Source organism: Apteryx mantelli, chromosome 1 (genome assembly GCF_036417845.1).
Source record: "Apteryx mantelli isolate bAptMan1 chromosome 1, bAptMan1.hap1, whole genome shotgun sequence".
NCBI classification, from domain to species: domain Eukaryota; kingdom Metazoa; phylum Chordata; class Aves; order Apterygiformes; family Apterygidae; genus Apteryx; species Apteryx mantelli.
This window is the reverse complement of record NC_089978.1, coordinates 107,281,548-107,303,948: the sequence shown is the minus strand read 5'-3', so window position 1 is coordinate 107,303,948 and position 22,401 is coordinate 107,281,548. Positions and strand designations below refer to the sequence as shown.

The 22,401-nt window shown below is 41.8% G+C and overlaps 1 protein-coding gene across 2 annotated transcripts in view; it reads right to left on the bottom strand.

The window, feature by feature from the left end:
* The window catches only part of APP (amyloid beta precursor protein), a 236,454-nt gene extending 216,415 nt beyond the window's left edge, over nt 1–20,039 (bottom strand). The window contains exon 1 of one of the 2 annotated variants that reach the window (XM_067299530.1): nt 19,876–20,039. In XM_067299530.1, coding sequence (XP_067155631.1) covers nt 19,876–19,932 — 57 coding nt within the window. In that variant the 5' untranslated portion in view covers nt 19,933–20,039. The remainder of the gene's footprint in view (nt 1–19,875) is intronic. The other variant, XM_067299536.1, reaches the window with a different exon arrangement.
* Between the last annotated feature and the right edge of the window lie 2,362 nt (nt 20,040–22,401).

The following is a 22,401-nucleotide window of genomic DNA, read 5'->3' as shown; positions in this document are numbered from 1 at the left end:
TATTTTTTGTTAAGGGCAGTTTCTTCACGGTTTCTTTTAAAATGAACTTAGACAGATATACAAAGGGCAAGAAAAAGAGAAAGACTCTCAAGCTGACCAGATTTGTCCTTGCCTTCAAAGCTGACATGCTCATTTATCCTATACACCCAAAACTAGCTGTCTGTGATCACTGCTATCAAGATGATTTGCTCACTGATGGCTTGGATATAATGCCTTTCATTCCTTAGCAATAGAGCGCCCAAAAGCAACATATGCATGTTTGAAAGCCTGGAAATGCCTCAGATCTATGCATCCTGCTCGGCTACCAGGCTGGTATCTAGCTGAGCTCATGACTGATGCTATTTGCCTCACTTTACTTAATCATAAAATGTGAAGCAATACCCTTAATAAGCACAAGCGTTGAAGTTGCAAACAAACATTCACGTGTGATACTTTAAAAGCTGAGGTGAAATATAAATAGGAAGTATTCTCATACACAGATTCCAGTGTATTCAGATTTAGGAGTCCAGCTATTAAGTCAAACATTTCCTCTATGTTATCCAATTTCAGATCCGATTTTTTTTTTTTTTTGTATCCTTGATCACAATCAACCTCAGTCTAGATTTCACTATGCTATTCAAATCTAATTGGGGAAAATGCACAGTGGCGCAAATTGTTATATATAAACTGAACATGACTACTGCATAAAACTCTTGCCTCAGCCTCCTCATTCCGCCTAATAATATATCAGTGCCTATCACTATCCAGCGTTTACAGTTTCATGCTATTCATATAACACAAACTGTGAACCTGGTTTGCAAAATTTCTGCTCCCATGAATTTGCAAAGATCCAGAGACCATCCTTTAGGCAAGTAACTGTCATCAAAACCAGTAGCCCAGCCTTCAGTATTAATGAGTCAAGATGTCTCCCTCCAAGATGGGCAGAACATTCAACTTCTCATCTAGTCCTCATTCAAGAATGGCAACTTGCCATTTCATTTTGTCAACCATTTCTAAGCATTTCTCCTCAATTATCAACCTAACACACATGAACTGGAACTGCAGCTAACATTTGAAAAACATGAGTAGACTAAGGTTTATCATCTTTATTGTTGAAAACACCACATTCATTCTGCAAGAAGACTGTCAGTCAAATGCGAACTGCCATATACAGCTGTTCCTCTTCATATTCCTATAGCTCCAATCTTTTCTTGTTTCTAAGGCCTTGACATGCAGCAGAGCCTAGCCTAGCAGCATCTCGGCCAATCTGATTTATTTGCAATTACAGGTAAGACAGAACATCTCTTTCAGTAATAACAATGTCTGAGGAAGAACGCATCAGAAGTCAGTGCTACAGTGACTAAAGATAGTGCACACTGTACACGTTCATTTTCTGCAAGTAAATTCAACTTGTGACATGCATAGTCAGTGCAGAATTCAGTTCTGCATAGTCATTTATTCCAACTACAAGACAAGATTTTTAATAGGTATGCATTTTAACTTGACTGTTTAAGTATCTGCCATTTATAGAGGTGATACATATTTAACAGAGAAATAAATACTGAGCATCAAGAATCACAGAACATACACAATGTGCATTTATACCTTATTCCCAGAAGTCTAAAAAGTGAAGCTCTCTAGGTGATTAAGAAAGAGAAAATAAATAAGCATAGAGAATTTACCAATGAAACAACAAACTGAGACTATCCCTATCAGCAGCTGCCTGAAGACCAGCTGCCAATCACCTAGGTGATTATTTAACTGTGACCACCGCTTGCTCTTTTTGCATCAGGTAACTTGATTATTTTTGCACTTTGAGTATCATGTTGGGAAATACCTACAGCAGTTGCTGCCAGAAGTACACTGCAGTTCTGTTCAAACCGCATTTCAAGACCTTTGATCATAAAAATGTTGTGCGAACAGTACAAAACCACTTCCATAAATTTAGAGAGACATGAGTAAGTTGTTCATTAGAAAAAAGTTTATGAAATTACATCAGAAACTATGATAGCTATATTCCTTCTTAATTTTACATATTAAGCAAATGTAAAAAATATATATATATAGCTGGAAAATATTAAGAGACAGTATTGTTAATTTTGCTTTAAGAACACACAAGAGTTAGTAGCATTTAAATTAGCGTACTAAAATTCTATACTTTCATATCACAGAATAACTCTGCAAGTCATTCTGCCTGGAACAAAAATACATGATGCTAGAGAATTAAGATTTCAACACTTCTTTTGAAGAAAAACGCTGTACATACCTCACCAATGATTTTGCACCATCACCCACTTTTCTACAGGCCACCTAAGTACAATGATAATTTAAATTAATCATAAATAAATAGGTGATTTTAATGAGAAAATGATCAAGAACCACCACAATTCAAACATAACTTCCGACCTGTGCTGCTAAACCTAATAATGTTGTTGTTAGGACCAGTTACAGTGGAAGATAAAGGCTGAAAAATATTCAGTTGCTTGGGGAAGAAGAGATAATGGCATAGTATTGGATAGTAAAGTAATTTATCAGCATCACAACTTTCAACAAAAGAGCATGGAAATGCAGATGGACTCTTGGAAACTTTCACCAAGTTTTACAAAAATAAAGATTTCAGGGTGGGCTATATTTACTTTCCAACTCGGTAACATTTTCATTTTCTAGAGATGCTTTGGTTTGTTGAGTTTCTGTGGGGAACTGGAGCGGTCATGCCTACACACACACAGCCACTCTCCTCATGATTTTGCCTGATGTGGTGAAGCTGACATTCAATTTCTCATACAGCCATACTAACCACTAGAGCAAAAAAGTAACCTCTCAGCATTGTCTGGGACTTTGTTATTCAAGGTCTCCAAACCTAGACGTAAGGTTCAGGAGAATTAAAGAATTAAAAATTTGCAGGATGGGTTTAATGAACATCTTTGCAGGAGAATCGGCAATTTACTATTGGGGGGGGGGGGGAAAAGATGAGGAAGATGGACCCAGATTTCCACCTTCAACTCAAGCCAGCAAATGCAAATTTAGTGATACTAATGAGCCCTGCCCATCTGACTCTTTCCTCAGATAAGAGCTCTACAGCTAGCCATAATTAGCAGTAGTTATCTATAGTAAACATTCATGTACGCATACATGTCAATGCACAAGTACAAACACAGCGTGCAACCACAGCAATCAGCAGTGCCATTTCAGGCTAGGTTCAGATTTCACCTAAGCAACTACAACAGATTTTGTATCTCCACCCTGTGGTCACCAAGCCCCTGTAGTGGGGGGTAGCTTCTCATCTTCACATCTATGCAGATGTTAGTGCCTTCATCAAATAGACACAATGGAAAACGAGATGACCTGGCAAGGTTTAAAAAACACACGCACAAAACTGGAAGCTACTCTCTAAATTTGTAAGTGACCAAAAATTTCTCTGAATTTCACTGAGATTCCACATACTCAGCATTTAAAAAAAAAAATCATTTGTACAGGTTGGGCATCAAGTTTTGCCAGCTTTAGCCAACCTCAAAATGTAGCATACAAGGGCATCAAAGCATCTTTAAAGTATCTGCTTCAAGGCTGAAAAAGAAAACAGCAGCTACTCCAAATGAATCAGGAAAATACTTCTTGCTCTTGCACTGCTCCTTTAAATGAGGAACAGCAACAACAACAACAAAACCCTTGACATTAGAGAGTGCCATTTGGGGAACCTTGGAACCAGCCCCATGCCCGCTCAGCAGATTTCCTCAGGCGACACTGATCCATTTTCAACACCGGATGTGACCTTGCCCTTGGAGGAATGTGCTTGTAGATTAAATGAAAGAGTCAGTGCTTCATCAGGAGTATGTACTGCTTTAAGGAGTCTTTTCAAAATTACTCCTTATTTACCATTTTTTGCTCCTATTAAACATAGAGAGGTGCAAGAACAATTATTTTCAAGCTGAACTTTTCTCTTTATAAACACTTATTTAGCACCATTCCCCCACTCCGTCATTTCAAGCCCCTAACAGAAGCTTTAAGACAGTGGTGTGCAATCTGATCCTTTGGCCAAGGACACAGCAAGCCACATTACCTTTATTAGGCAGGTAACACTGAGATTCAATGGACAACAGAAGAGGCCGAAATTCCTCACATTATAGTAACCCCTCACTTGAAAAGTCATTTTCAAAGTAGGCTGATACTCACAGTTTGCTTGTAAGCATGCAGTGTCTATACCATTTATAACCATATTTCACTGACTATGCTCCCTTTAAACAAACTGACTACCTTCACAGCTGGAAGACAGCCCCTCCTGCTTCAGCAAGCCTTGACGGCTGTGCCTACATTAGCAAGTAGTCTGGAAAACAAGAGAACCCGTCGAGCAAAACAACTGATGCCCAGATTCTGATAGCCATGTTATACTGACTCTAGGTAGGTTTACTTCAGATGAGGTTTAGGCCGATTATTTGGAGTGAATTGCCATGAGCGGCTGGCACATTTTCAGCATTTTGCCAAAGAAATCTAGTTTATAGTTGGCTTCCACCCCAGAAGAGCCCACTCCGTGTGCTCCAAGACTGCTCTGCAGCACAAAGCAAGTGCGGTAAGCAGGTCAGTTAGGACTTCCTCCTCCTCTGAACTTAAACATCAATACAGACACGACAAAACAGCCAACTTCAACCAAAAGGAACACCAACCCCGCAGCCCAACTGAATCTCTCAAAACCAAGGCATTGCGCCAACCCACTCTGAACCAGAATATGACTCTATGCCATCCTCTGTGTTCGTTGTGGTAACATTTTCCTCTTGAAGACTTAACATACCTTTGCAATGAGATTTATCAACTGATGGTAATATTTCTCACATAACCACACAATGCTCAGTACAATTGCTTTCAACTTCCAGAGACTCTAAAAACATATACAGGGAAACACAGATCTCTATTCCAAACAATTTAAGCTTACTGAAGCTGGTACGGTTTCTCAGTTTACTTTTGCAAAGTTATTAGAAATAGTCTACAGACCTGCTGACAAACTGATAACCATTGCCTTGCAGTATAAGCAAATTCAGAACTTAAAGCTGTAAAAAGTCTCCCTCAAAGCCATAACAACTGTTCAAAACTATCAGGAGTCCCTGGCTCCTAAGGATATAAGCAACGCTGATAGAAAGTTGTGGCTAATAGGAAAGCTGTAGTGCTTTGCAGAGCCAGTTCTTTGCTCTTGGATCATCTCCTTAGGAGAAGGAAACCAGCAGGTACTAGTTCACCTTGACTTTAAACAACATTATTTCCTTCTGACACCTCAGGAGACTTATTTGCTTGGGAACTGTATGCGTAAGCATATGGAGAAGGGAAAACAGTAATCCAAGTCAAGCACACCCACATGACATGGCAAACCAAAAATTAAACCAAGACGGCAGAAGCATCTTCTGTGCAGAGGGGTCAAGAGAGGCACTTCTTAAACACAGTAGTGGCAGAAAGGCAGAAACCCCTCGTTCATATTGCAGGACCAAAGAAGGGCGGCAGAGACCAAGAAGCAGGTGGGGCAGATGCAGCAGCAGCTGCGCAGAGGACACACCAGGAAGCAATGCAGTTCGAACCTAAGCAAGTAATATTTTCCAGCATCAAAGCAAATACAAGCATATTCTAAACAACATTTTTCCTAGTGATAATTATTGCAAGTAAAGCATATAATGTTAATATAATTATATGCATCTTCCCTCTTCTTAATGATGGGAGGAGGTGGGGAAGAGAAGGAAAACCACTCTGGGTGTGTTTTTGAAGCTAACCCAGCATTACAAAAATATTTGTTTTATGCGTACATCCAAGTACAACTAGGCTACATATTTTGAACAGCTTCAGGCAACCAAACCCATTCTCAAACCTGGAACTGGTTTTGCAGATAATTTCAGTTACCAAACACATCAGTGGGGGGAAGGTGTTAAAGATTTAAGTACATATATTTAACAACCCACCTGGACAAATAAATAAACAAAAGCATACATTTATATTAAAATAAAAAACAAGAGCCCTTATGATTTCTGTGTGCATAACATCAAATGCAGTATCTAAATCCAAGTTCATAAAATTAAGCTAACCTCTAGCCTCTTCCTTTCCTTATGAAAGTTACAGTACTCCTTGCAATAACATGGAAATCAACTACAACATTATAAATTCACTGAAGACTGAGGGGACATTAGAACCTCAGTGAGACAAAACACTTATTTCAAATTACAAACTCTTTCATTAATATTTCATTTTTAGCTATGTCTAAGCAAAATTTCATTTTTCCAATGCTTCTCAAAAGCTAGCTGTATGCTCTAAGTGAGCAATTTCTAAAAATAAAATAAACAAAAAAAAATCCCAGCTGCCTGTATTAAGTGCTGGCGATCCAGCAATCATCATAGGCACTTTTGAACACCTAATCAAAACAATACAAGCTGCATTATTTATACTGTTCTGCAAACAGATATTCATATCCGGAATGCTGCTTTTGAAAACAAAGCCATTATAACCTTTCTTTTCTGCCTTTTTTTTTTTTTAAGGTATATTGAAACTCATGCAATTCATTTCTGGACTGTCTGTTTACAAACCACTAACCCACTACTACTACTTCTGGGGAAATTTAGCTTACATGCTTGCACCAACTCTAGGCATTGCACACAATTAACATCATGTACATAAGCCTGCCTGGGAGAAAAGAAAAAAAAAAAAGCCACATTTGCTAATCAGGGCATTGGAAACACTTTTTAAAAACAATACATATCATCCAGCAAAGGTGGGAGAAATAATCTGGGCAGTTTCAAGAACATTTTTTAAAATAAGCCAAATAGGGAGCTAGTGGGAGTTAGGTAAAAAAACCCAGAAGTTTGTGATTTTTTTTTAAATTTATTATTATTAAGAAACATTTAAGGTCAGATCCAAAGGGATGAGGCTGAGACAGGAAAAATTTTCCAGTCAAACTAAAACAGACCACTAGGACAGATATGCACAACTAGGTTGATAAAGACATATGAAATTTCAGTTTAATTCTAAGTCCTCAACTTCTATTTCACTTCTACATTCTTCCTTGGTTTTTGACATCCAACTCTAGGGATTACACAGCTAAATAGTCCCTGAAAGAAGAGTGCTGCCGGAATCCCATACTTGCAATTACCTATACCCACCCCCTTCCCACCTTTAATTTAAGTAACCTTTGGAGAAACAATAAACATTCTTTTCAAAGAAGTTCTTCCTAAAGCTGTTTTATGTATATATGCCTTTCTCAATTTCCAAAAAGAAGAGGTAAAAATCATTCATAGCAAAGCATCTCTTACAGGCCTGAAGAGCTAAAACACAACTGGGCAGGCGGGTTGCTTCCAGTCGGCATGTCATTCTTGCCCCAGATACATTTTCCCCCTTCAAAGCACAGACAGAAGGGCAGAGGGAATGTGGCACACACAATTCAAAACCTTAGATGTTCTTGACATCATACCAATTTAGATGACATAAGTGATTTGAGTACATAGGACTGAAAATGCAAAGATACTTCTCAAAGGAACTTTTACGTGCTTTTTTGACATGTAATTGAAGTCATGGGAACAGCTGACTAAAAATATTTCCCCTTTCTTTTCTATCCATTTTTCCTCCAAAACACATCAGTTCTGGAGTTCTGTACCACCAGGTTTAATAAGAAGACTTTGCATCCTACAGCATACTGTACTGTGAATTCAAATGAAGTGGAAGAAGGCTGAATCTTCAAAGTGTGCTTTACCAAAAGTCCACAGGCATTTCAATTAGGAAGTGTTAAAACACCCAAGGATTTAGTAGTAATTATATGGCTTCCTCCCAACTTTTCCTCTTGATTCTTGTGAGAGATTCACTAATTTACCAAAAACACCCAGAAAGTTGCTTATTGCTCCTTCCCATTGACTTGGGCAAACCATTCAATCTGGCTTTTGTATCATACATCATAAAGCAGCATAAAAGGTCTTCTTTAAGTGGACCAGTGATCTGACTCCTAGCATGATTAAAAACAGACTTTCAATTAGGAAGTCAGTGGCATCATTTGCTTCTCAAACCAAGATAGCTAGTGCAATTTTTTTTTTTTTTTTTTTTTTTTTTTTTGAGGTGAATCTTACACTGCAGTGTTTCTACTGAAACAAGAATTCAAACTGCTGGAGCAAGACAAAAGCATCTGAATACCAAAAAAGACCTGACAGAGACAGCACTGACCTGAGGACAAAGCTAATGTGCTTATAAGACAGTTTATTGACTACACAGTAAATAAGAACAAGAATTTTCATTTGTAGGCAAGACACCCAAAAAACCCTCTGACCCTAGAGGGATCAGTTCTGACATGAACGATCAGCCAAAGCAAGCCACAGAACTGCAAAGAAACAAGAATTAGAACTATAATAATCTGCAAGGAGAGGGAAAAACAGATGTCTCCTTAAATATTCTTATGAGGCAAATTAAAACAAGAATTCAAAGAAAACCTTAGACTTCAGGCGAACATTATGAACCAAACAAATGATACTCTGATGGTGAGATGAGCTAAACAAAGAGACTGGCAATTACTTCAGTTTTCTTTCATCTCACTGGACAAATTCAGCTCTTGCCAGAAGCTTAGCTCCCGTGACAGTTACTGGCAACTAAGGCAAGGGTAGAACACTTGAATTTAACTTCTTTCATATTTCTGATGTCCCACATTCCACAAATTAAGTATTTTCCCCTACAGAATTATTCTCTATACTTAAAAAAAAGTAATAATCACTGGACATATACAAAGTCTGCACACTGGCTTAAACACAGCCTTCCCCCAAAGCTCTGCTGGCCATTTAAATTGGCCTTGGTTGTTAGGAAACACCCATGAGCTATTTCCCATAAGATACATTATTCAGTGATCAGCATTCCAAGGTGTTCTTCTTTTCAGGCTCAGTCATTAAAAACAAAACAAAAATACCCAGAACACTCAAAAATGCAAAAGTATTCCTTATCCAGTAAAGCCAAACAAACAAACTCAAGGAAACTACTTAAAAATTATTTTTCTTTCTTTAAAATTCCTGTTTAGGAAACTTAAGGAGCTGAGCTGTCCACTGCATGGATGGACCAAAGACAACTGTAAGCAGATACAATTCCAAACGTGCTCTGCACAGTATCTACAAGCACGGGAAATATGCCAAAATCAACCCTGCTTCCCAGTGTCTAGTTACACCTTCAACTCCAAACACTGTCTTTTGCTTCAGCAGGACGGGTAACAGAAAACCCAAATCAAATAAAGCCCTTTTAAAGAATTAAGATAATTTAATGTATTGCTTATTCTTTATGGTAACTTAAAGACTGGACACTTTCTAATTGTTTCTTCAAAGAGTTCTGTAAGTTTTAGCACAAAAATCTCTTAAGAAATCTAAAATCATACTAAGCAATTTCTCAAAGAAAATGCCAATTCACAATAGAAAAGAAAAAAAGTTCTAGACTTAATTAGAATCTTTATGTTAATAACACCAAAATTCATATCCGGAGATCAACAGGCAAATAACATTGTTTGCAAATATAGCACAGGTTATTGTCTACAAGCCAAAAAACCTCTTATGACTGGACCATACTGTATTTCCCTCAGGGTGTGTATTTGAAGTCAGTGGAAATGCCACGTGGGTACAGAATTTAAACCCAAAGATACAGAGAACATCTGTATCCAATCTCCTGCACATCACAGGCCATTGCAGTTCTCCTCTTCACTGTGATAGAGCCCAACATCTTGTATTTACCTTTTTGGAAAATTAGTCATGTTGTCTTGATGTCTGGAGGCAGAAAGTGTATTTCACTTCTCAGTTTGCCACAAGCCTGTACTGTTAAAAACATGTCCATGGTTTCCTATTTGAATGCCTTCCAGCCAGTGGTACTTGTTATGCCTTTCCTGCCCGGTATTTGCTTTGTGGAGGCAATTAAGACACTGTTTAATCTTCTTTTTGATAAATTACCCGGACTTTCTTTCTCATCTGGCTTTACCTCCAAAGCAGGAATAAAAAAAATTACCTCTATACCTCAGAGGTGACAATTCCTGTCCCAGGCCCTCCTTCCCATTCCTCTCAGAGACAACGGGCTCTCTTCAGGGATGGGCTCAGCTGCTGAACAACCCTGCTAAGGTAACTCCAAACCCTCATTAAATTTACCTAAAAACTCTATGCAAAAAAGCCCCCAGTGCTCAGTAGCAGCATGCTGAGAGGGCTCAACAGCCTCACGCAAGGCTGGGGAGGCCTCTGGGAGAAGCCGTGCCAAGCACGCAACAGGAACACACTGCCCTGTCTCAAACCCTGCCAGCAGCTATGGATCTCAGCAACCCCTTCTGCAATGAGGAGACCGCTTAATTATCAGCCTCACCAAACACGGGTGTTAAACAGGAAATAGTCAGCCTCCTACCCACTACTTTCTAAGGCTCATAAGTCAATAGCATTGTACAAAACGCATTTTGTCTTTATGCTTAAAAGGAGTACAAAACAGCCTCGTTACTCAGAAATCTTCCTTCAAAGCGACAGATTAATTGAAGTTTTTTTCCTCTTACCAGTTAAGAAATCAATTCTCTTAATCCACAACATTACAAACACTTATGCGCATATTTATATTTAAGCATGTGAAAGGGGAGTGTTCAGATGAGCTAAGCAACAAAGGCAAGTCTGAAAATTCAGAGTCTGGGTCTTGATCTCCAATATTTTTGTCCACTCCCCACAGGAATTTAATAAAATTCAACTAAAAAAATCTTAGTAGTTTCATTTATAACTACAATTTAAATTTTAATCTAAAGTTGTTTGACAAAGTCAAAGTCTCATTTAAGTCTGTTTCTAGAAATAGTTTAGACTGCGATTTCAGAGTAAAATGCTTTGATTTAATTTTACGCTGGTGTTTATCAGAGATTTCATTTTCTCTAAAAGCTGAGTGGTTCCCACGATCTTCTTGCAGACACCTTTGGAAAGGCTTTAGATCCTCTGCCCAAAGGAAAGCCCTCTCCCATAATCAGACTTAATGAACCCTGTTGGCTATGGCAAGTCAACAGCTTTTTGCACAGTGCCAACATTTGGTAAAAACAGGTGAATACAAAAACACCTCCCTCCCTGACTTTGTAGCAAGAACTGCCTACTGCAGACATCTCTGCCTCTCCTGCCAACTCATCTAGTACCGGCCACTGACTGCAACAAAACAGCTCCTGGTCTGATGAAACAAGTGTTGAGCTTTATAAAAGATCTCACCTTAGCATGCATCCAAACAGATCAGAGCCTAGCAGTGAAAAATGAAATACTCCACCTCAACTGCTCAGAAATGCTATCTCTTTTTTGACAAGATTATTAAGAATACATGTTAAAAAGGGAAAACAGCTTCTCAGACCTTAAGGCTAGCAGAAAAAAAAAAAAAAAAAAAACAACTAAAGATTATTATTCTACTACAAGAAATGAAAAGGAGAAGGCAACACCACAGTAGAAATGAATCCAAACAGAAGTGAAACAAGACTTCAATTGTCCAGACAGAATTTACTTTAGAGGTCCCAAAAGTTCTCTCAAACATACATGTATTCTGGGTCACTTATTTGATCTTTGACTTTTTAGTCTTTCCAGCTCTCGTTCTTAATAAAACAAAACACATACAATTAAATGCAATAAATAATAAAATAACACAGTAATAAAATCTTGCAATAAATAATAAAATCTAAACTTAAAGTAAAGCTGACATAATTAGTCACACACTGCTGGAAGCTGGGATTATGGAGAAGTTCCAATTAGCAAGTTGCTTGCAATTAAATTCTAGGAATTAAAAACACTGAAAGAATGACAAGTTGGAGTTCCAAAACTCTCAGTTTTAAAAGTTTGTTATTAAGCAACTTCAGGTCAATATTATCCTTTCAGAAGTTAACTGGACTGAACACAGAACTGGGGGACGGATGCACTGATGAAATCAGGATGCTGAAAGACGCATCATTAAAAGCAATTTTACTCGACTTCATAGTCAAGAGAGGCGGGCAGAGGATAGAGAAGCATATGTAACAGCTGCAAAAGAGTATCTAACAAGCTCCAAAACAACCTAGTAGCTAGATCTTAATTCATTCTACAAACCTAGATTCTTACTAATGCTATGAATACAAAAAAACAATTCCTATACTGCAACTACTAAACAAACTGTATTCAGCCAATAACCCAAAATGATACATATAAATGTAAAATGCTTGTAAGGAAATAAAATAACCAAAATAATGAATGTCACTTTAAAGCCACTGCCATTTGGTTGTATATAACAGAGGATTTTTTCCTTCCTCAATTTACTTTCCCCTAAATAATACTGCATTTTCTTTCACAGCATACGTAAACAAACACACAGGCATTATATGGGATATGCATATAAGTAAGGCTTTTCCAGGAAGAAAAAAAAAGAAAAGAATAGAAAAAAAAGAAGCCTAGAAACCATGATTCAGAGTTTATGAGGAACTTAGAAAATAAAGAACTAAAACAAAACCAAAGGTTTAACAAAAAGCACATCAGAAAACTATCTGCCTATGTGTTAAGATATGATATAGGGAGAAAACATACAAGGCATTTTTCAAACGATGAGAAAGCAGAGTGTATAAAACTACTGTATTAGCTCAATAGTCCATATTTCAGATTCAGTTCAAAACTCCAATTATGGATACATTTGCACAACTAAATACAAAAACAGGAACTCAGGTTAGCTGTTTCTGTCTCAAACCTGTATGATGGCACCTGAGAAAGAGGATAAAAATGAAAAATGCATCCTTTTATTGGCCCATAATATACAGAAAAATTGATTTTACAGGGTCAGAGCTTCAGAATGAGCAATCTCTAACAAAGTGCTGACAAGGTAAGAGCATGTTTGCCGCAGGCACAAAGATGACGCAATAACAACACAACAAGGAGACTGGAAATAATTCCAGAATACTATCCTACCACTATTTTTTCATCTTTGTCTGATGGACATTCTTATTTCTAACTTTCGAAGATGGATGAGGAGGTAATTCTCGCCTTCACCATAAGATAAAAAAAACCTAATCACATAGTTCATACATATTTGCAAGAAATAATTGTATTACGTAAACAACTCAGATTTAGGTATAAAATCATTTCATTATTTTCAAAATGGAAGCAAAGTTCAAAATTAATACAGTTTCCCAAAACACAGCATGGGGTTTTTTCTTCCCCCCTTCCTATATCTTGAATTTCTATCAGATTTATGCTATGCTTTACTAATTGCAATTCCAACTAGCACTACGTAAAAGATGCAAAGTGCCACACTGGATCGCATTGGTAACCTGCTCTGAAAAGGAACAATTTTAAAATGCTTTTACTAACAGGTACAACCAGTTTTGCCCCATTCCTGTCATATGTTGTCTACCATGCTTGAATAGATAAACTCTACTCTAGGGAGGGACAAACCATAGAAGGGTGAACAGGGAACTCCTATCTGGATTAACCTAAAATAGGTTAGTAGGAACTGAATGGAGTTATCCATCCCTGAATGTAGCTCCTTGGGGCTTTTTGTCTTTCACATTGACTTGACATTAACTTTTAACAATCAGGAACCAAAGAGGGGTCAGGTGTGAAAAGATCATTCATCCGCTGCTGCAGGTCACCAAAGGAAAGCAAAGGGATAAAAAATGCAATTAAATGCTACTATGTCAACTTCAGCAAGTGTGATTTAAGAGGTTAGTGCTCTTACCCCAAAGAAGCTGCCTGCTCTTTTAGTTGGGCCAATTCAACTGTTGTGGTCACTTTGTGAAACAGGTCTCTACAATATCTGACTGAAGAACAGAGACCTACCAAAAAAAGGTGTAGCTTGTTTTAATATTGCACAGGGTCATAAAACCAGCTCAAAGAGCAGTCAAAGACAGCTGAAAAGGCTCAGCTTAGAAAGGTCTAACCACTGATGGAAGCATCAAGAGCAGCTTTAAGAGCCAGCTCCTGAACTAGGTGTGCTGCCAGCCAACAGTAACGTTTAACTAGAGTCTGAAAAGATCAGACAGATGACAAAACCAAAAAGCGCATTGGGGCTCATGTGCTGCTTAAAGCTTGGCTGTCCAGCAGTAGATGAAACACCATCAGTTGACTACTTTTGCTTTTTTTGGAAAGCCTCTTAAATCAGCGCAATCCATACTTATCCATTAATATTAAGTCCTCAAGGATGGATCAAGTTCTCCTGAACTTGCTGGAAGGACCATCAAGAAAATGCAGCAATGCAGAAGTCCTACTTCTTTGCTGAAGAAGCCACAGTGCTTATAAAGTTGTTTTATTTGGAGTTAAATTAATCTGCAACACCCATGTATTGTACTCTCGTATTACTATCAATGGATGCAGGGAAGGAAACCTGCAACACACAATTATGAAAGTGTCCATACAGTCAGTAGCTGGGTTTAAGGTTCTCACCCCTCCTAAAAAAGGTCACTTATCTTTACATTCAAACAACAGATGTGCTTGTTATCTAGGAAAGCATGTTTCGTGAAGCACTGCAAGATACCGGCATTACACACTGGAGTTTCTTTCACATGATAGAAATATATATAAAGTGGCAATAATTTAGTTTTGTTTTGCAATTACTTTACTCATTGTCAAATATTTGTTCTATCGCAAAGCATAGCACCAAAACAATCATATAACCTCCATAAAGAGGGAGGTTTGAGGTTTGTTTGTTCTTTTAAACGCTCATATACAAACATACTAATTGTTATTGATTTGATCCCCTTGGACTAAGATCCTTATATCCATATATTTTGTTTCTCTTTTGTTATATGACTAAATTTGCAGAAGGAAAGGTAAAAGTTTTTCAAAACTAGATGCAACTTCAGAGCTTTTGGAATCTATAGCAGAGCACAAAAGTTCAGAATTACAGAACTGAGCAGTTTTCTAAAGTTTTTTTTTTTTTTTAATCAAAATGAATAAAAAGCAAGTCCTATACCTACATTTCAGAATCAATGTCATGTTGCAATCAAGAGGGCAGATACCTGACTGATTCAGGGCTGAAAACTCCATTTATGAATCATTATTTATTTATATTCTCAATTGGTTTGGTATTACCAAAAAAAGAAAAACATGTTATCAAAACCCTGAGTTGTAGGTATCTCTGGAGGAAAATCAAGGAAGAAGGTCAGTTTCCAGATCAAGTCTTAAGAACAAAGACTCATAAGACTGACTGTGTTCTGTTTTAATAAAAAAAGAGAGATCCAGAAAGAATATCCAATTTCTCTTAGAAGTTCTTTGTCTCAGAAGGATTCTAGTCTCAAACTTGTAATCTACATTTCTTTTCAGATCTTGGCAGTCCTCAGACTAGCAGCAACTGTTGTAAACTCTCTCAATTGCACATTCTAACAGTTAACTAATCTTACAGGAAGTAGTGCAGTATTTTTTCAATTAGCTTCACTTTTAATCTTCTTACACCACAGGATTTTTTCAAAATCCTCCGAATTTAAATCCAGTAACACAGAGCTCTAGACTTAAGCGTTAAAACCATACTAGCTCACTTAACAACTTCAATGAACATATATAAACCCAATTATATTTTTTTATCAGTGTAAGGCTAGAATTCCATCTCTTCATCATCTGAGTATGTAAGTAACTATTGGTTTAATATATCCTGTATATATGTATATACACATCTATACATATATGGATTAGGCAATTTTAATATATATTAATGCATATACGTATACATCTGTGTATATATATGAATGACAGATTAAAATTATTTTTTCATTAAACTCAAGTATGATTTTTCAATTTCTAGTTATTACATAAATTTTTGGAAGACATGACAGATGTCAAAAAGACAGTCATTCAGAGCACTAAGGATCACATATTTAAATTAAGTCTAGAGATAACGCCTTAAAAATAAACAAGAAAGAGCTTGAAGACATTTCAACCCAGCAATGAAGGAACCAAGCAGTGGAGCAGGTTGCAAGATGTTGTGTAGCAGGCTGGACTGGAGACATCCTGAGGGCCCTTCTAACCTGAATTATTCTATGATCCTATGAACTCATTTCTTGACCAATTTTCCACACCCAACAGCTTGTGTTAATTATTTTGCCAAGTTACAAGAAATTATTCTGTCCAGAAAAACAGAGCTGCCAATTCATCAAGCAGTCACATGTAATTACTATGTTCTGAAGCTACTTTCCTAAGCTCTGAATTCTACAAAGGCTATCAGTTAAAGGAAAACATCTTACCTTTTCTTCACACAACTTACAGACTAAATATATGTCTCTGTTTATCTCTTACAGTTGATTAAACACATGCAGAAAAAAAGTCATTATAAGCCATTGTAAAGACAATTATATTTCTCATAGGTTTGCCATACAACTCAGAATACTGTTCAGAGATTAAGAAGGATCACCTGTGTCTATCACACAAACACCTCATGGAAAAAAAAATTATCTCAAAATCTTATCACTTCCCTCATATTTTTAATTGTGTTCTATGAAAAAGTAACTGATCCCTTTTGCTCAGAAAATGCATTTAAAAGAATGGGAGCCTCAAAATCGTCTGCTGCTCATTAATCATGAACGAAAGACAAATGGAGGAGTGGAGCAGAATCTCCTTTTTTACTACTCTAATTTGTCCATTTGACTGCCCAGTATTAGAGAATGACCGTGCACCAGAATCCATAATGCTTGCCCTGCCTCTCTCATTCACGCAGTCTCCTATCACAACATGACAAAATTTTAAATAGGAAGTTCAAAAGGGATCCTTTAACTAACAAAGAAAAATCTTGGCCAAAGGAATTCAAGAACAGACACCCTCATAGAACTGAAAGAAAAGCTTTTTAAAAAACTTTCCATATTGCAAAGTAATTTTTAAAAAGCTGCTCAAAGACAGTATGAAGGAAGTCTTTTGGATCTTAAAAAAAAAAAGGGGGGGGGGAAGAAAAAGTACCTAAAAATCACTACATTACCCTGTTGGAAAAAAAAAAACTGTTAGAAAATAAACTTTTTGTCAACTATCTTTCTGAGGGCCAGCTTGTACAATATGAATTGAACCTCTTAACTTTATTTCCATCAGCTATTGTTACAGTCTTGCTTATGAACATGGAACAACAGCAGTGAGCAAAAGAGGCACTGCAGAAATCTTAATACCCCCACTAATGTGTTAATTAAAAGAAATATTGATTTATAAACTGGGATTATTCACTCAAATTCATAAAGACAGGTAATCTCAGTTTCAGTTATCTATCAAAAATCAGACAATTACTGGGAAGAGATTAAATGAAAAAAATAGCTATTCAAAGATAACTTCCCAGATTCTGAGGATTCTTGTCCAATAGACCTCCAGTCCCCTAGAAGTATGATTCACATGGGTAGAAGAAGCAACATGCTAAGCAACCATGACATCAGTGTAACACCACAAGGGAAAATTTCCCTTAAGGTTGCATAAATTTTTATCTTCTTGGAATTTTAGAAAGGTATTCTTCATGTGCAACTTAGAAAGAATTTTTGTTTTGTTCAAACTTTCCCTCTTCCTCATACGACTCCATCTGAAAACAAAGCATAGGTTCTCTGCTGCTTTCCAGAAAGCATTTGTTAAAATGGCAAGAGAAACATTCATTTTCAGAAATGAGATCTAAAGAGAATCTAATACAAACACCAAGATTTCATACATGAGCACACAGAGACAGCTCAAGTGCAGTTAATGCCCAAATGCCATTCCTATTATCAAATATTTTAGTATTATATGAGCAGTAACTTGTTCAAAACATTAACTGTAACAGTATCGAGTGACACATGCCTAATCATAAGAGTATTACTCCCCCCATTACCAAATGTTAGAAAGAAAGGGAAAAGAAAAACACAAAACACACACAAACCCTCAAACATTCATATGGAATGTCAGAACAAGATCAAAAGCTTCTGCACAAACGTCAGTGCTCATTTAAACAAGGCAAAGGGTGCCTCACTGAAAAGTCTGGATATCACTACGGCAAACGCCACTGAAAGGACAGGGTTGCAGACGTCTCTAAGTACAGGCCTCTCTCCAGAATGATTTTGATGGAAAATCCGAGAGCCCTTTCCTGCAAGTACCTTTACACATGGAAGCAGCTTCATTGTGGACATACCTACATATGTATTTATAAGATCAATCTAGAGCGATCTGATGGAAATGCCAGCCCCTCTATGGTCTACGTTAAACACTGTCTCTTTTGTAAAACCTCATTTTTTACTTCAGGTGAACACCCCAGGCAGAGATTTCATCCTATTACACTTAGACACCAAACGGTTGCATCAAGCTGATAAAACCCAAATGAGTCCTGTAACAGGAAGCCTGAAACCTCCGGGCTTCTTTACATCTGCTCCGCTTTATGCGCCAAGCTCCACATTTGCAAGATCATGCCTTGAAAGAGGAATTTTTTTTGCTGCGAAGCCTGAGCGCGGGGAGGAAAGGGCGCGGGTGACCGCCGTGCACGGGGTGCCCCCAGGGGAGAGCGCCCGGCCCCGCCGACGGGCGAGCCCCAGGCTTTTCGGGTGAACGCTGGCATGGGACTCGTTCCCGCTCCGTGACCTCCCTCCTGCTAGGAGGGGCGGCGCTGCTGCTGAGGAGAGCGGCGCAGCTCCCCAGGCCGAGGTGTGGTGCCCGGCGACAGGAGGAGGCGGCCCGGGAGGCAACTCCCCCCCAGCCCCGCACCGTGTTTCAGGCAGCGCAGACACCCCGCCTCGCTCGCCTCCCGCAGCGCAGCCTCCCAGTCACCACGGGAGGGAGGAAGAAGCCCCGCCGCGGTCCTCCCCACCCGGCCGGCTGCAGCCCCGGAGGGCAGCGAGCCCCTGCCCCAAACCCACCCACCCCGCGCCCGCCGGGGGATGCCCGTTAACGGCCGGGCGCGGGGAAGGAGGCGGCGGAGGAAGGCGGCGGCCCCCCGCGGCGGGCCGCGGGCGGAGGCGGCCGCACACCTAGCGGCGCGGCGCTCCGCGGGGCGGCGCGGCTCCCCCGGCCGCAGCTCGCACTACGACGCCTCTCTGCTGCACTGCAGAGACGCCATCTTCTCGCGCCTCCGCGCCGACCCCAGCCCTCCCCTCCCCGGCCGCGGGGGAGCCCGGCCCGCAGCGGGGCACGGCGGCACGCACATACACACACACGCACCGGGGGGGTGGGCACCGCCTTTCCCCCCGCAGCGCGGCTGCACCACCCCGCGGGGGAAGCCCCCCACACCTGTGCGCGGGGGAAGCGCCCTGCCCTGCCCTGCCAGGCCCGGCCTCTCCCCGCTCCTCCCTCCCTCCCCGCAGGGCCCCGCCGCGGCAGCGCCCCCGGCGCGGTGCCCGCAGCGGGCTCGGCGCCCCCAACCGCGGCCACAGCGGGGAGGCACCGCCCGCCGCGCTCCCCCACGCCCACGAAGTTTCCCCCCCCGCTCCCCCAGCCCACGGCTGCTCCCGGCAGGGAAATCCCCCGGCGGAGCCGCCGCCCCCCGCCAGCCGCGCCAGACGGCACCGCGGGCGGCGGCCGAAGTTAACGGGGAAGCGAAGGGGCAGCGACGAACGGCAGCCGAAGCGCCTCAAGGTAGCGCGGCGGGCGCGGGAGGGCGGCGCCGAGCTCCCGGGCGCCGGGACCCAATGCAGGGAGCCGGGCGCCGCGGGATGCGCGCCGGCCCCGGCGGCGCGGGCAGCTCCCGCCGCAGACACGCGTGGCCGCGGCGAGGCGCGGGGGGAGGGAGTCCGCCGGGGCGGGCACGGCGCGGGCCAGCCCGCTGCCTCCTGCGCGCCTGCCCGCCGGCGGCACCGCTCGGCGGGAGCGGCCCTATTGTTCCGCGGCGGGGCAGAGGGGAGCCCGGGCCAGCGCCCCGCGCCGCCACGGGCGCGGCGGGCCCCGGCCGCCCCGCCGCGGCCCAGCCCGAGCCGCAGGGGCGGCTCCGGGCAGACAAAGCCTCGGGAAAGCGGAGGGAGGACGGCGGGGAAGCCCCCGCCCGGCTGCCCCCGGCCCCGCTTACCTCTAGGGCCCGGGCGGCGCCGGAGGCCAGCAGCAGGAGGGCTAAGTGGGGCAGCATCGCGGCGGGGGAGGGGGGGAAGGGAGGGAGGCCGGCCGGCGAGCTGCGGTTGGGGGGGGTCCGGCTGTAAATCCGCGCCGCCGCTGCCGGGGAGAGCGACTGAGCTGCGGCGGCACCAGCCGTGCCGAACGCCGCGGCGGGGCCGGTCAGCTGATGGCCCGGCCCGCCCCCGAGCGGGCGGTGCGGCGCGGCGCGGCGAGGCGCGGCGGGCACCGCGGCGACCCCTGGCGGCGGCGGCGGGGCGGTGCAGCGCCCCCGCGGCCTCGCCGCCGCCCCGCCCCGCCCCGCCCCGCCGCGCCGGGGGCCGCAGCGAGGCTCGGCCCGCCTGGAGGGTGCGGCTCTTCGCAGGTGCTCGGGCCGGCCCGGGCAGGAAGGTGCCGGCGCTGTCCGGAAAAACGGGGTTTTTCTTTTTTTCTTTCTTTCTTTTTTTCTTCTGCGTCCGTGTGCTGTAGCTACAACGTCTTTTCGGCCTCTCTGGCATCGCCGATGAAAATTTTCGCGGCCTCGGAAGCAGCCCTATCGCTCTGCCTGCAGCGTGCCCGCTGCTGCGGGAGGCCCCTGCGCTCACCGGTGCCTTGGGGCCTCGAGGACGCACCGTTGCCTTTCGGCTCTTGGCAGAGCGTTTACCAAAAATCGTATTTGCAATCTATGGGCTATTTAACAGCTGGCAAATGCTGGCTTTTCCAGCTATTTCTCCACTGAGGTTGTATACCAAGCTGGGATCTTCCGTTATTATCCATATGGTTATGATAAATAGGCATAGCCTATGTACCCAGGATCCACACCTGGAAGCACCTGTGCACACACCTGAGTCCTAATCTTCTATTAATTTGCCTGGAGAGATAGCTGTGATCCCTGTGGTATTCCTTTGTTTGCTGTTAATTGCAAGATCTGATACAAAATCTGTGGAAGTGCTATCAATAAAGAATGTGTGCAGGTACATTGACAGGTCTGAGGCTTATAACCCTTGAATGTAGAAGAAATCAAATGAAAATTTACAGCTTTTCAAATACCTTGTAGTCAGGAGGCCAAAGCAGACTTACTTTCTGGCCTTCTCAATAGCATAATAATAATTTGGAAAAGAAACCTGTAAGAAAAGCTAAGAATGGGTGACTATTAGAGTTTCATGCTGAAACTCGTCAAAGTTGAAACAGCTGCTATCTTAATTGAAATTCAGTTTGACACAACCTGACGTGTTCATCTCTGAACTGCTGACTCCATAGCCGCATCTCTGCTCTCATCAAGGCTCCAAAGAGCGCAGTGAACAGACCCACCACAGAAAGGGGAGCTACAGCCAGGTCAATTAAGGGACAGATGATGAAAGTCCCCCCAGTAAGCAGTATGGTAACAGAAGCCTGTCCTTACTGCTGCTCTTAGGCTAATGTTCTTTTTAGGTCAAAACTGACATTCACCAAGACTCTTGATCAAAGCTACATCCAGATACAGAGGGATGTTTACCAGAGGGATGGCAAACTGGATTGCTGTATTAGGCAGGTTGTAATGTGCAATAAAATACCTTGGAACCACAGCATTGCCCCTCACAAATATGGTCACGCAAATATGAATCTTCTCATACAAACGAATGAACTGACAATGCATGAAGGCTTTGGGGAATTGCTTGAGTCATATTTGCTGAATTTTTAGAGATTTCTGACAGGCAGATGAGGCCCCTCCCTCCCCCCAACATAGAGATATGCAGTATTTCTCACAAGTGCAATAAATAGGTACTTTGAACAGAGTCACAGCCACGATACAACACAACTCGTAAATTAGGATGAGTTAAATAGCAGTGACGTCAGGCTGTGCTACAATAATTTAATACTGTTATCTGCTTGTTAGGATAACAATCACATGACTTTGAGGGGTTACAGAAAGATTTGCTGTGCAAATGTTTCTAACCAGTTGGCTTCTAAACTCAGACATTGGAAAGGCAGTGCAATGGTTGCAAATAAGCAACATCCTGGTAGAGCTGATGGAGGTCATTCAAAAACAATTCTTTCCAGAAACAATGGAGGCAATCAGAAGGAAGCTTTTTGCAAGTTCTGAAAAAAAATTAGGCTTCCAGATGGATAGAAAACCAAAATAGATTCATGTAGCCCTTTTATTATAAGTTGGCTTAGTAGTTCTTTGTAAACACTTCTTCCTGCTGCTAAAATCAAATCATGCTTTCAAAAAATCAAACTGCTGCTTCTCTGGATCAGCCAAGCCCACTCCATCCTCATGGTGGGCAGGCGGAAGGCCTCTTTCACCCAGCAGTAGGAGTTGGGCAAACCCGTGGGATTGAACCACTTGGGGGAGGTGAAGGAAGGCCCAGGTGAAAAAGTCTTTCATGGGGAAAGGTCAAGAGTACAGTAAGACCGTTTACAGCCAGTCCATTGGTCCAAACCAGTGACACTATTTGCTAAGATTTTATCAAGTTAGCCATGTAGAATGGCTATAGCTAAAGGCTTTTTCAAAGGTTGTTTGTAA